The 14,009-nt window shown below is 38.3% G+C and overlaps 1 protein-coding gene across 1 annotated transcript in view; it reads left to right on the forward strand.

The window, feature by feature from the left end:
• Nucleotides 1-3,742, forward strand: part of EIF2A (eukaryotic translation initiation factor 2A) — a 34,255-nt gene extending 30,513 nt beyond the window's left edge. Inside the window, exons 12-14 of the mRNA XM_038571208.1 lie at nucleotides 1,633-1,761; nucleotides 2,514-2,579; nucleotides 3,348-3,742. Coding sequence (XP_038427136.1) covers nucleotides 1,633-1,761; nucleotides 2,514-2,579; nucleotides 3,348-3,413 — 261 coding nt within the window. The 3' untranslated portion in view covers nucleotides 3,414-3,742. The remainder of the gene's footprint in view (nucleotides 1-1,632; nucleotides 1,762-2,513; nucleotides 2,580-3,347) is intronic.
• The last annotated feature ends 10,267 nt before the right edge of the window (nucleotides 3,743-14,009 follow it).

Genomic DNA, 14,009 nt, shown 5'->3' on the forward strand with positions numbered 1-14,009 from the left:
GGAAGCCCAATGTGGAATTTAATCCCGGGACTCCAGGATTAGGCCCTGGGCCGAAGGCGGTGCTAAATCGCTGAGCCACCCAGGGTTGCCTAAATTTGAAAAACTCTTATTTGATGTATGTCAAAAGTGAATTTTGATAGGCAAAGTATCTCTTCTTTTACTCTTTTCCTTTAGTTATCTATTATGGAAATATCAAACTGCATATTGTCAGAACTTACAGGCTTCTTAAGAGTAGAATCTAAATAGTTTCTTTCTAACTACTCTGTTAAATGCTTGTTCAGTAATGCATTTTTACCTAGAAGGTTAGAAATTAATGTTCATTGCATTGGAATGTATAAAAAGTACAACTAACATATTAAAAAGAAAATTACTCCAATTCTATACTCTCCAAAAACTCTCAAGCAGACATGTCTAGATATAAAGATACAAGAATGATACCGTTTCATGTCCCCATGGGATGCTTTGGTGTTCAGAGCATTCTACCTAGAACTCTGAGTAGGAGGAGTTTTGGCCCTGGGGCTTTATGTATTCCACTGGGATTTCTATAAGAAAGAAATAGAAGTGTTATCCTGGGGCCAGTAAAGCCTTCTTTTCCCCCTGTTGTCAAAATGTATGTCTTGTCATAATTACAAAAGGGGAGTAGTTCTTTGACTACTTCATTTATTTAGCCCTGCAATAAAGCAAGTCTTATGCTGGGGGCACAAACAGAACAGTGAACAAAGAAACCTCAGGTACAATCTAACAGGAGAGAGTACAGTACACGTTTCAGTAGGGATACATACCATGTGTTGTGCGACTCATCTAATCTTTTGGTTTGGGAGAGAATTTCCCAAAAGGCCTAATGGACAAGTTAGGGTCAGCCAGGTGACCTCGAGTTGTAGGCACAAGGAACAGCACACACAAAGACTGGGAAACAGGTGTACAGCACCTTAGGGGAAATGGAAGTGGTTCAGAATCAGAGATATGATCCCATTGGGAGCAATATAGTATCCCTTTGAGTTTTCCTTGGCACTTTGTTGCAGAGCTGAAGGGATCTGATTATAAATAAATCTCTGCAGGACTTATCCGGTAACATTATCCGTTACATGTACTTGATCAAACATACTTAGTAGAATTGGAGGACGTCACAAAAGTGAAACTTTAAACACCTTATATTAAAAGTCCCTTTCTAAACCATTAATATAGTGGCACATCCCAAGATATCCAAAAACTTGGAATGCTTATTGGCTGACACAGAAACCTCCTGGTTTTTTCTGTTAAAGTAATTTCATTTCATTTGTCCTTTCATTATATTACTAATATACTAATATAGTTCTTTATTTTATGATTCTGCTACTTTACCTCTAAATTTTAGATCTAACAAACTGTTCCCTATGATGACTACATAGTAAAAAACCTTTTGGATGTCTCCTTAAACTGATTTTTTTTTTTTAAAGCTATATTGTATCTTTCTGTCATGGGACAATGTGGCATCCTTCATGAGACCTTGAATTCAGATCTTTTATATAAAATGTAGTATAAAAGATAAAATCACATTTTGGTTTCTGCATTTTATATACCAAGGCTATGTTGGTTGAAGTACTTTAATGTTTTCTTTTTTAGAAGACTGAATTTTGAATATATTTCCTATAGGAAGCAAGAAATGAGAAGAGTCCAGATCTGGCACCTACTCCTGCCCCACAGAGCACACCACGAAATACTATCTCACAGTCAACCTCTGGAGACCCTGAAATAGACAAAAAAATCAAGAACCTAAAGAAGGTGAGATATTGAAGTAAAAACCAGATGTGTTTATTGAAAGAGATCTGTGAGAAATACATAAAGAGAGGCAAAAGAAGTTTGTAGCAGTTCTGATTATTGCTTTCTCACTATGAAATACTATAATTTGGGAATGGCACTGATTTTAGTTCTATTTACAAATGTCTAACAGCTAATATTAGTCTTTATTATTGATTTTTGGAGTCATAAGAAATGATCATTAGTACAGAGCTATGCTGAACACTTTGATACTCAGTATTTCATAGACATTTGTCAGATAGGTAGGAAGAGATATTTATCCCTTAAAGATGAAGAAGAAATTGAGACAAAAAAAAAGTTCATTAATTTGTCATATTGCATCCAGTTTGCAATGATGGCCCTGGGGTAAAACCAGGTTTCTAGAGCCTTCCCAGGCTGCCAAAGATGTTGTCTAGGTACAGTGAAGTGCTGGAATAAATGGTGAAGTTGGTGATATATTTCATACACATACATGTACATATAGAATATCATTACTTTAAAGCTTGAAAATTTTTTTGCCAAATCCCATGTTCTTAGCATATTTAATTTTACACTTAAATTAAAAAACAAAAAATTTTACCTTAGCATTTTAACCGACTGTCCTTGATGCAAAGGTAAGATGGTTGATTCTCCTCATTTTTCCCATTTGTGTGATTGAGCCGTTACTAACAAAATTTGCATTCTGAAATTACTTACTCTTCCTTCCTCTTGACTCATGACATATTTGACATTCGCAGAAACTGAAAGCTATCGAGCAACTGAAAGAACAAGCAGCAGCTGGAAAACAGCTAGAAAAAAATCAGGTAATTTTTATACATTTTATTTGTTCCTATAATCACTACTACTTTTCTTTTTATTATAAAAATTGTTTAATCAAGTGGGAGAGTACATATATTTAAACACTTGAAAACCATATGCCATATGTTAGGTAAAACGTAAAGTGTAAAATGTTTTTACACTTAACCAGTTGAGGATGGGGAAGATATGATGACCATTGCTACTAAAATTCAAGGCAGGGCAGCCTGGGTGGCTCAGCGGTTTAGCGCCACCTTCAGCCCAGGGCGTGATCCTGGAGACCCGGGATTGAGTCCCACATCGGGCTCCTTGCGTGGAGCCTGCTTCTCCCTCTGCCTGTCTCTCTGCCTCTCTCTCTCTCTCTCTTTTTATCTCTCATAAATAAATTAATAAAATCTTAAAAATAAAATAAAATTCAAGGCAGTTTATTAAAATCGATAAACCTAGGATTCTCTTCCTTGTATCTCAGAGTGCACTGCCCCGCTTGCTTGCACCTTTCTCTCCTTCTAAGGGAAGCCCAAATGTAGAAAGAAGAATTTATTGGACCATCTGTGTTGCCTTATGACAGTACCCATCTTTTTCCCCACTGCTTCATTACCAAGAAACAAATCAGAGCTTGTTTCTCTGTATTTGTAAATTGTATTTTCTGGTAGACCTATTATTAAAGTATCAGAAATTCTCTCTTTACAAATTTTTTCTGCTTTGCCATTTTAGCTATAGATCCAACAATTATTTCATTTCCTGTTTAATAACTTGGTTGTTTTAAACTTTTCTAGTTGGAGAAAATTCAAAAAGAGAAAGCCCTTCTCCAGGAGCTGGAAGATTTGGAATTGGGTATTTAAAGATTCACAGAAACCAAGTTGTTTCCAGAAACCAGTGCAGACACATTTTCTGTTAAACACATTGGTGTACATGAAATATCCATGTGCCCGCATTGAATGCTCATCTGTAATTTTAACCATTTAGCCAAGATTCTGCATATATGCAAAATTATTTAATAATGTCTATTAAATTGATGTTTACATCCTGCATCCTGTACCATGTCCACACATGATATAGAAAAGAAATACATGAACTTTTTAATAAGTTTGACCGATTGAAAGGCAATGTCATTGTTTTTTAGTAGGGGACAGTATTTACCACATATGTAAATAAAAGCATTTAAATCTAATTGTTGTTGGCTTTGTTATAAGTTCCTAGGTTAACAAGTCTTTTATTTATTAATAAGACAATTTTGGGAAATTTTTCCTTTGACTATATAATAGGGCTTTTATTTTTTATCCTAAAGTATTGTCCAAATTTTAAAGAAAAGCCTTAAAAATCTGATCCTCTAAATGTATTAAATCGATTATATCATTTGTAGTATTTGAAATAGTTTTTCTGATTAGTTCTAAAGTAAATATGGACTTTAAAGATAAGAATGGTAAAACATTTTATTTTGATATTTCAAATAATTTAGTGATTTAAGGATGAAGTAATTATTTTTGAAACATGAATTATGATTATTTTGCTATATTCGAGTCTTGATTATTTTGATTGTTTATTCATATGATGAAAAAAGATGTAATGATAATGCAAGCACTGACCTATGAAAATTATATTTAGTTTTAGAGTCTATTACAATGAAATTTTTTTTATCAGATTTACATTTGAAGTCACTTTTTTTTTTTTTTAATTAGATTAAGTAATCTGTACACCCAGTTTGGGGCTTGAACGCATGAGTCACATGCTCTCCGGACTGAGCCAGCCTGGCACCCTAACATTTGAAACTTATTTCATTTGCATTGATACAGGTTTTCATTTGCCAGAGGTAATCTTTAAACTGATTGGTAAAGAATCCAGAAGCACTTTGAGAGACAAAAACAGATAACTGAGTTTACTGACCCCCTAGAGTTTCTACTAAGATTTGGTAATTTGTTACAATTGAGTGATATTTTAAATGTTTTGTGTGTGGAGTGTATGTGTGTAGGTGTGTGCATATGGGAGTGTGTATGTGTGCACTTGCACACATAACTGCTTTCAACATTAATTCATTTCTGATAATAGAAACTTAAGCAGATAGCTTACTTTTATGATTTATTACCTTAAAAATTGTTTTTCTAACAAATATCAAATTGTAATGTTTTTTGCCCTGGCAGCCAAACAATTTTTTAAAAATATTAATTACTCATTTATAGCAGGGTTTATAGTAAACATTAATTATTATCTTTAAAATGTCTATCTCAGAGATAGTACCATTGATTTTTGTTTTAGTCAGATGCATTTAAATTGTTCCAGGCTAACTGTTCCTACCAAAATTCTTAGGCTCATTTTTTTTGGAGATGTCCTTATTTCTGTATTCATTTAGTTCATTCAACTTTTTCCAAAAAAATGTTTCATTTCTGAGCATATGTCATAAAAAATCACTGATGTGTTCTTTGACTACCTACTTTGTTTGATTTTTATTTTAAACATATTATCCTCTGGGATTAAGGGTAAGGTGATAGGAAAAAAAGGATAAAGTGACGAAAATCTGCTTGAAAATGAAATTTTAAATACACTGCTGTGTATTCATTATAAAGGAAAATCTATAAATCTTGGATTCTCATTAAAAAAGTCTCCCTTACTCAATGATCTTGAAAATGTATTTGGTATTTACCATAGGCATCTTTGAAGGGCATATGTAATCTTGAGGAGAGGCACTTAACATAAAGGCTCTCCTTATCTTTCATGAGTTAAGCAAGCTTCCTAATGAGGGAAGAGAAAAAGAGCAAAACCCAACTCTATCATTTGAAAAAAAAGAAATTATTTTCTTAGAAAAGAAATAAAGGGATAATTTGTGTCAAAACATGCTGTGTATGTTGAGAAAAAATAAACTACTGAAGATTTTCAAACTAACACCATAGTTTCTATGGGTACATTTAAGCATATAAACTTAATAGAAAAAGTTCGGTGAGGCCGTACACTAAATGGATGACATTGACTACAGTGGAGGGTGTTCAAAAGGAATGTTAGCCTTACTAGTTATGTTTAATTTTTTCGTATAAAGGAGATTTATAGTTTTGTACAGTTTAAAAATCATAATAAACTGAGACTGGACTTCAGAATAAGAAATTGTTTTCTTGCAGATACACCTTTCACTTCTAAGATAAGGACTCAGTGTTACAGCGATTGGGTGAAGTTCCTTTACTCTTCGGAATAATCTGAGGTAGCATGAGAGGGAAATAAATGTCTGCAAAAATGTGTGATATTTATAACTGAAAGTTTTTAGTAGTGGGATGGAGTACCATGCAGGCTTAAAAAAAAAAAGATCCTGTAGACCAGGGCTTAGCAATGATAGCACGTGGGCTAAATCCTGTGCAGCACAGCATAGTTCTTGCATTTTTAACTGTTTGAGGAATCAAAAGATTATCTGGTGACACATGAAAATTATATGAAATTCAGATTCTGTGTCTTTAAAGTTTTATTAGAATACAGCTATACCTGCTTTTATGCTTCAACGGCAGTGGAGTAGTTGCAACAGACTATGTAGCTTGGAAAGTCTAAAACGGGTCTGGAGCTGACCAGCTGAGATTAGCTTCACACACCCAGGGATGCAAGATGGCCTAAAATCTTTTTTTTTTCTTTTTTTTTTTTTTTTTTTAAGAAATTAGTCAGGGACGCCTGAGTGGCTCAGCGGTAGAGCATCTGCCTTCGGCTAAGGGCATGATCCCGCGGTCCCAGGATCGAGTCCCACGTCAGGCTCCCTGCATGGGGCCTGCTTCTCCCTCTGCCTGTGTCTCTGCCTGCCTTCTCTCTGTGTCTCTCATGAATAAATAGATAAAATCTTTAAAAAATAAATAAATAAGGCAATGGGCCTGATTGATTTTGAGGACAATTGAACCATTTAAGCTATTGTTGAAAAGATTGATAAAAAGGAGTTCGTGGGCAACTAGCCCGCTTCAGAGAAACTGTTGTATTACTTTTTAACTAAATACTTGAAGAATTTATACCCTTTGGCAAGTAAAAGTTAATATGTATAAATTCCAAAAAGAAATTTTATATCAGAAAGTCTGAAAAAAGTAAGATACTCAGTTTTCAAAAAGTAAATTTTAAGGTATGCATTTTAATCCTGACTTTGTCTACCTAAAGACACAATCTATTACAGCCGTAGTCCTGCTGAGATGGTCTGTAACCCCTCCATATGAGGCCCCGGCAGTATTACCACTCTCCAGGGACAGCTTAGCCCCGCAGAGTCAGTAGGGTAGGCGTCAGGCATGGAAAGACTGCTCCAGTTGTGAGGACCTATTTACTTACAGTGGAAAGCTTTTTAATGCAGGGCTGACCACCTACTCGAATTAGCTGCTCAGTTTGCTTTTTCACAGGCATTGCTCCCCTTTCTATTGCTCTGCTTGGTTCCTGGAACCTCTCTGAGGCTTGACCAGCTTCTATCTTTAATTCACCTTTTGCTTGGTACTTTGTGGAGATGATAGGTAAGCCAATTAGTATGATTCCACCTACTTCCAGACTTTTTACTGTTTCTAGACCACTGCCTTCTTTCCAGTGTTACCATAGATTTATTGCTTGTGCCACTTTCCTGGCATTTCTCTAAGATCCTGAGATAGGAGACCGCCAAATCCATATGCTCGTTTTGCTGTCTTAAATTAGGAGTGAGAAAAACACGCCTCTAAGAGTTTATCTATGTAATCATATTTGGAGTGAATTTGAAAATTAAAAACCTTTTGTTTTACACAGACAATTCCTGATATGGCCACTAGAGGGTTCCAGAAATCAGAGCACTGTGTATGGAAATTAAAGAATCAGAAATTTTACAACATAATCTGGAAAATATGTTCACACACTTAAAAGTTACCAGACTAGTTTGCTGTTCTTTCTTCTTTCATTGCCAAATTCCTTGAATTAATCCCTTTTACCTCTTGCCATCAGACTTATTTCTACCATTCTCCTGATTCTGTCCGTTATCTATTGGCCACAAATGAATCCTATTCCAAGAGGCTACTTGTAGGTCAAATGTTTACAGAATGGGTGGGATGTTTTTTCCCAGAGAGGTAATAATGTAACTAGTTATTGGTGCTCAGGTGAGCCCATAAGGACTTTAAAGGAAGAACTGTGTATACATTCTTTAAGGCAGTTTAAAATTAATTTTTAAAAACTAGTGCCAGAATAAGAAATATATATAAACAGAATGAGAGTTCCTTTAGAAAGTTTGAATGCGGGCAGCCTGGGTGGCTCAGCGGTTTGGCGCCACCTTCGGCCCAGGGTGTGATCCTGGAGTCCTGGGATCGAGTCCCACGTCTGGCTCTCTGCAAAGGGCTTGCTTCTCCCTCTGCCTATGTCTCTGCCTCTGTGTGTGTGTGTGTCTCTCGTGATTAAATAAACAAAATTTTAAAAAAAAGTTTGAATGCCACTATTTTAAGAAAGCAGTTTTTTTTTTTTTTGAAAGCAGATTTAAATGAAGGAAAAAAATAATTTTTAAGATTATTGCTAAGGATGATTTTGGTCATTTTTGTGTGCTTTACTCGTGTTTTACTATATACATACAAACGTACCTTCTCTTTTCCTCGATACAAATTTTCACTAATTCTTAAATTTAATTACAACTGAGATACTTACCAGATTATCTATTCATTTACAAATGAAGGAGAGCTTTTTTTTTCCAAGATCACTAAGCAAAAAATGGAAGCAGTAGGGAAAGAAAAAGGTATTACAAAGATACACAGGAGACGCACAGAGGAAGAGAGAAAGCAAGGGAGAAGTGAAAGGGAACACGCCGGAATTGGGTCAGAGGCATCACACCCAAGCAACCTCCCCGTTGCTTATTTGAGCTGGGGAGGGATGGAGGGATGGTGAGCATACTTGGGAGAAGAAATAGGTACTAGGTAACCCTGAGATAGTTCCAGATCAAACACTATATGACTGGAGAATACCTTAAGAAATCCCTTAGGAATTTAGTTCCTTTTCAAAGAAAGGGGAGCTGCATTTTTAGAGTCCTGGTAAACCTAACCGAAGCAGAGCTGCTTACATCTCCACTCTGAGGCAAAATTACTCCTACGCAGTTTTGTTTTTCTGTGTTCAACTGAAGCCAGATCCTAGAATTTTGATATCACCAGACAAAATATTTTATTGTGCCTGACCTGATTTGTTTTTGCCTCCATCCTCACCACCTTGGTCATCTAATACCCACTTAGGGAACCTGACTGAAGTCTCTGGCTTGTGCTTCTTCCCCCCAACCCCTAAGTGTATCATGGAGACAATCCATGTGTATTTATTGATGAAATAATATGTTGGGTTTTGTTTTGTTTTGTTTTAAGATTTTATTTATTTGAGAGAGAGCAAGGAGAGCATGCCAGCACAAATGGAGGCGGGGGGAGAAGCAGGCTCCCTGTTGAGCTGGGATCCCGACATGGGGCATGATCCCAGGACCCTGGGATCATGACCGGAGCCAAAGGCAGACACTTAACCAACTGTGCCACCCAGGCGCCCTATAATAATATGTTTGGATCATAAGCAGACGTTTGCCTTTTACACAGGCAATGAAAGAGTTTGGTAATGATGGTAGAGAAGTGATACACCTTGGGCATAGAAGTAATGGTTCCCCCCCCCCCCCCAAAAAAAAGAAGTAATGGTCCCAGTGCAAAATAAAAATGTGGAGTTTCTTGGTTCAAAAATAAAAATTTCAAGATGGTGAAGACAAAACATTAATAAGCTGAGTGCAGACACTCTCCCCTTTTAAAGTAAACTCTGCCCCCAAGGTGGGACCAACTCATGATCCCAAGATCAAGAGGCACGTGCTCTACCGACTAAGCCAGCCAGGTGCCCAGTGTGCAGGCCCTTCTAAGCACGGAGTCCTGTGAAATCGACTCACACCCATGAAGCCAGCCTTGCACAGAAGCTACTGGAATTCCATCTAATCTAAAGAGTCTACTTTGGGGGATGTCTGGGAGGCTCAATGGTTAAGCATCTTCCTTCAGCCCATGGAGTCCCAGGATCAAGTCCTGCATCCGGCTCCCTGCATGGAGCCTGCTTTCCCTCTGCCTATGTCTCTGCCTCTCTCTCTGTGTGTCTCATGAATAAACAAATAATCTTAAAAAAAAAAAAAAAAGTCTACTTTGTTTTATAGACATCCTCTTGCTCCCTGGAGGAGGAAGTGATAGTGTCTGACCCTAACAAGACTGCCACGGTATCTGGGTTGGCAGCTTCTGAGGAAAGGAAGATTTTTTTTTTCTTCTTTTTTTACTTTTTTAGAGCAGTTTTAGGTTCGCAGCAAAACTGAGCCGAAGGTAAAGAGATTTCCCATATATCCCCTGCCCCCTGCACATGCATAGCCTCCCCCATTGTCAACATCCCCACCAGCACGGTACATTTGTCACAGTTGATGAATGCATCGGCACATCATCACCCCAAATCTATAGTTTAATGAGGCTTCATGACATACAACACTCTTGACGTACATTCTGTGGGTTTGGACAAATGTGTAATGACGTGTATCCAACATAGTATCATACGGAGCCATGTGGCTGTCCTAAAAGTCCTCTGCTCTCCCTATTCATCATCCTGCTCCCACCACTGACAATCACCATCTTACCTGTCTTCATACTTTTGCCTTTTCCAGAATGTCCCACAGCTGGGAAGAACATAGAGGCAAAATAAGTTACAACTCACAGATTCAAATGAAAAGACATAGATTGAGGCCCTGAAGATGAGAGGGAACCCAAGTAGTTTGAGGTCTAGAACCGTCCTCAGGTTTCTTTCATCAGAATTAATCAGCTTCAGTAGTTTTTGGCTTTGGACATTGCACAGCTCTGGCTGGGGAAGTTTTGGGGCATCTTAATTGACAAGACTGTGTGCAATGGGGGTCAAAACTAGTCCCCTGAAGAGAAACTGAAGCACTTTTACCAGAAGAGGAGTCAATTTTGTGGAGCATTTCAACAGCATAGATCTGCTGCCTCTGCTGGACACCATGCCCTCCGCTGGCACACCGAGGCTACTCCACTGACACTGGGGTCTCTGTCAGAATCCGGGCACGCTTAGTTTATCACAACCCTGATATGCTTGCTAGGGCCCTTAAGGTGCCACAGTTTGTGTCTCTGGATAACATGGAGAATATCTCTCATCTCTTCGCAGTATATTCTTTCGTTGGAAGATGGTTGTTGAAAAGCTGTGCTTCTGAGGTTCCAATGTTGTGCCTCATTTTAAGACTTTCAGACCTGTCCATCTTTTTAGCCTCGTTGGGAGGAGGAATGGGTCTGCCAGCCACACCCCACACATCTGAGCACCAGCAGTGGAAACCTTCTAGGCTTAATGAGACTCCCCACTTACATTTTTTGTACATTTTTAAAAAAGATTTATTTATTTGAGAAAGTTGGGGGAAGTGGCAGAGGGAGAGAGAGTCTCAAGCAAATTCCACGCTGCGCACAGAGCCCAATGTGGGGCTTGATCTCATGACCCTGAGAACACAACCTGAGCCAAAACCAAGCGTTGGACCCCACCACCCAGGCGGCCTAAGATTTTATTTTCAAGTAATCTCTACACCCAATGTAGGGCTCAAACTCACAACCCCCAGATCAAGAGTCACATGCTCTTCCAACTGAGCCAGCCAGGTGCTCCTATTTTGCACATCTCATTGGTCCCACTTGAAACATATTCTTTACCCAATCATGACCTTCTTTAAGACCAAGAACCTCACAAGTCTCATTATTCCTTGTGCCCTAGTTTTGAACTATGCCCGGTGGTTTGCAGTAACTGTTCTGTGTTAACTTTCTCTGGGAGTTATATAGGACTCCCATCTTTCAGACATCTGTTACTTCAATCTTACCCACAGTTACTAATCCATCTTCTGAAGATAGTGCTTTGATAACACCACCAATCTCTAATGGCTCCCATTTTTTAATAGGAAAAAAAATTCAAACTGCTTAGCCCTGCATTTAAGACCTTCCACAATCTTCCCTACCTACATTCCAATTCTGGCTTCTCATTCATTTCTTTTGTTTTGTTTTTTCTTTTTTTTTTTTTTTTCCAAATAAGGTTTTATTTATTTATTGGAGTGAGAGAGAACATGAGCTGGAGGAGGGGCAGATGGAGAGGGAGAGGCATACTCCCAAGTGAGCAGGGAGCCCATGCGGGGCTCGATCCTGGGACTGCAAGATCACGATCCGAGCCAAAGGCATAGGCTTAACTGACTGAACCACCTCGACACCCCCTCCCTATTCATTTCTTAGAGGATATAAGTAAAAATAATATAGGTAGAGACCTTAACAGCACCTTGTATACAGTAGACGCTTGATTAAGTAGTAGCTTGATAGTGTTTGTTTTCATTTTGTTCTCATTGTTACTATTACAAGAACTGTTTGGTCACCTGGGCTACATGGATAAGTGAGTCTCTGCCCTTGCCAGGCTCAGCTAAGAGCAGAAGAGGCTGACAGAGTAATAACTGATTACAATGAAATATGGTGACTAAGTGGTGCGGTCTGTTCTGAGTGCTTAAGGGCCACAGAACAGGAAGGCTGCAGGAAGACCTCACTGAAGAAATGGTGAATTTGCCTTGAAGCATTAGTAGAAAGGCTTGTAGTTTTCTTTGTAGAGGTTTGCACATTTCATTTAGATTTATTCTAGAAAATATTGTTGTGAGACCTTTTTTGAAACTACAGTTTCCAACTATTGATGAAAGATAACTACTGAATTTTGTAAATTGAACTCGTATTTAGCAACCTTTCTGGACACAAAGATTGTAGGTTCTTTTTTGGTTTTCAAAGTATATAATTATGTTGTTTACAAACAGTGGCAGTTTTCTTTGTAGTTCTTACATGTTCAAATTCTTTTTCTTATCCTAGTACATTTGCTAGGTACAGTGCACAATTGTACAATTCAGCATAATGCTGGACAGGAGCACTATATGTGGGTATACTTGACCTGTTTCTGACCAAACTGGGAATTTCTTGGGATTCTAATGTTTCAAGTTAATTATGATGTCTACATTGTTTGTTAGATACCTTTTACCAGGTTAAGGAAATTTCCTTTTAGGTCATCGAGAATTTTTTTTTTTTTTAATTTTATTTATTTATGATAGGCACACAGTGAGAGAGAGAGGCAGAGACATAGGCAGAGGGAGAAGCAGGCTTCATGCACCGGGAGCCTGACCTGGGATTCGATCCTGGGTCTCCAGGATCACGCCCTGGGCCAAAGGCAGGCGCTAAACCGCTGCGCCACCCAGGGATCCCGAGAATTTTTATAATAAATGAGTTGAATTTTCTCAAATTCAGTGGAAATGATCATACATCTTCTCTAATTTATTATTGCTAGGGATTCCAATAGGTTTCTTAATTTGAAAATTTCTTGTACTCTTATCCACTTCTTCATGATGTATTTCTTTTCTTTCATGATGTATTTCTTAACACATTAACTCAAATCTATTTCCTTTTTCCTCCTGCAAACTTCCATTCCCATTGACACCAATATAATCACTCACTTGCTTCATCCCACCCTACATGCAAGTCTCAGAATAACAATACAAATAAAATATATCACCATCAGTGTGATTCCTGAAAAGTTTTGATTTGGGTTTTGCAGTTCCTCTTGTCCTATGATATATAAAATTTGTATTAGTCACTTACAGTCTAAGTGTATTGAAATGAACAGCTGTGGAATGTTTCCAGACTCTCGCTGCATCATTAAATTAGAAAAAAAATTTTTTAAACACAAAATTTTATTTATTCATGAGAGAGAGAGAGAGAGAGAGGCAGAGACACAGGCAGAGGGAGAAGCAGGCTCCAGGCAGGGAGCCGGATGTGGGACTGGATCCGGGGTCTCCAGGGTCACACCCTGGGCTGCAGGTGGCGCTAAACCGCTGGGCCACCTGGGCTGCCCAGAAAAAATTTATGATCATGTGCTACATTTGAGCTATTGGATATAAGAAACTATAGGCACACATTAATTCAGGATTTCCTATTCCCCTCTCAAACTCATATTTGATGTATTGCATAATTGCGGTACCTGGGATAAATGATCCAGAATGACCTATACTTATTGACGCTGAGACTTCGAAAAGTATGATCGAAGTTTCCACTGCTATCTCCAACAGTCTTCCCAAATCATTCAATCGAAGCCTATATACCCTAAGGGTTTAACACCGTCTTTTTCAGACTCCCCTTGGTTCCCAGGGGTGTGTCTTCCTTTTTGCGACAATAAATGATAAACGATACTTCTCAATTCCTGCTATATGCTTGGTTTTATTTATTTAAAAAATATATTTATTCATGAGAGAGAGAGAGAGAGGCAGAGACACAGGCAGAGGGAGAAGCAGGCTCCATGCCGGGAGCCCAACGTGGCACTTGATCCCGGGACCCCAGGGTCACGTCCTGGGCCGCAGACAGACATGCAACCACTGAGCCCCCCAGGCTGCCCCACATTCTTGGTCTTAAATCCTCGGACACAAACTAAAAGACCAACCGACGGCCATGGAT

Source organism: Canis lupus, chromosome 23 (genome assembly GCF_011100685.1).
Source record: "Canis lupus familiaris isolate Mischka breed German Shepherd chromosome 23, alternate assembly UU_Cfam_GSD_1.0, whole genome shotgun sequence".
NCBI classification, from domain to species: domain Eukaryota; kingdom Metazoa; phylum Chordata; class Mammalia; order Carnivora; family Canidae; genus Canis; species Canis lupus.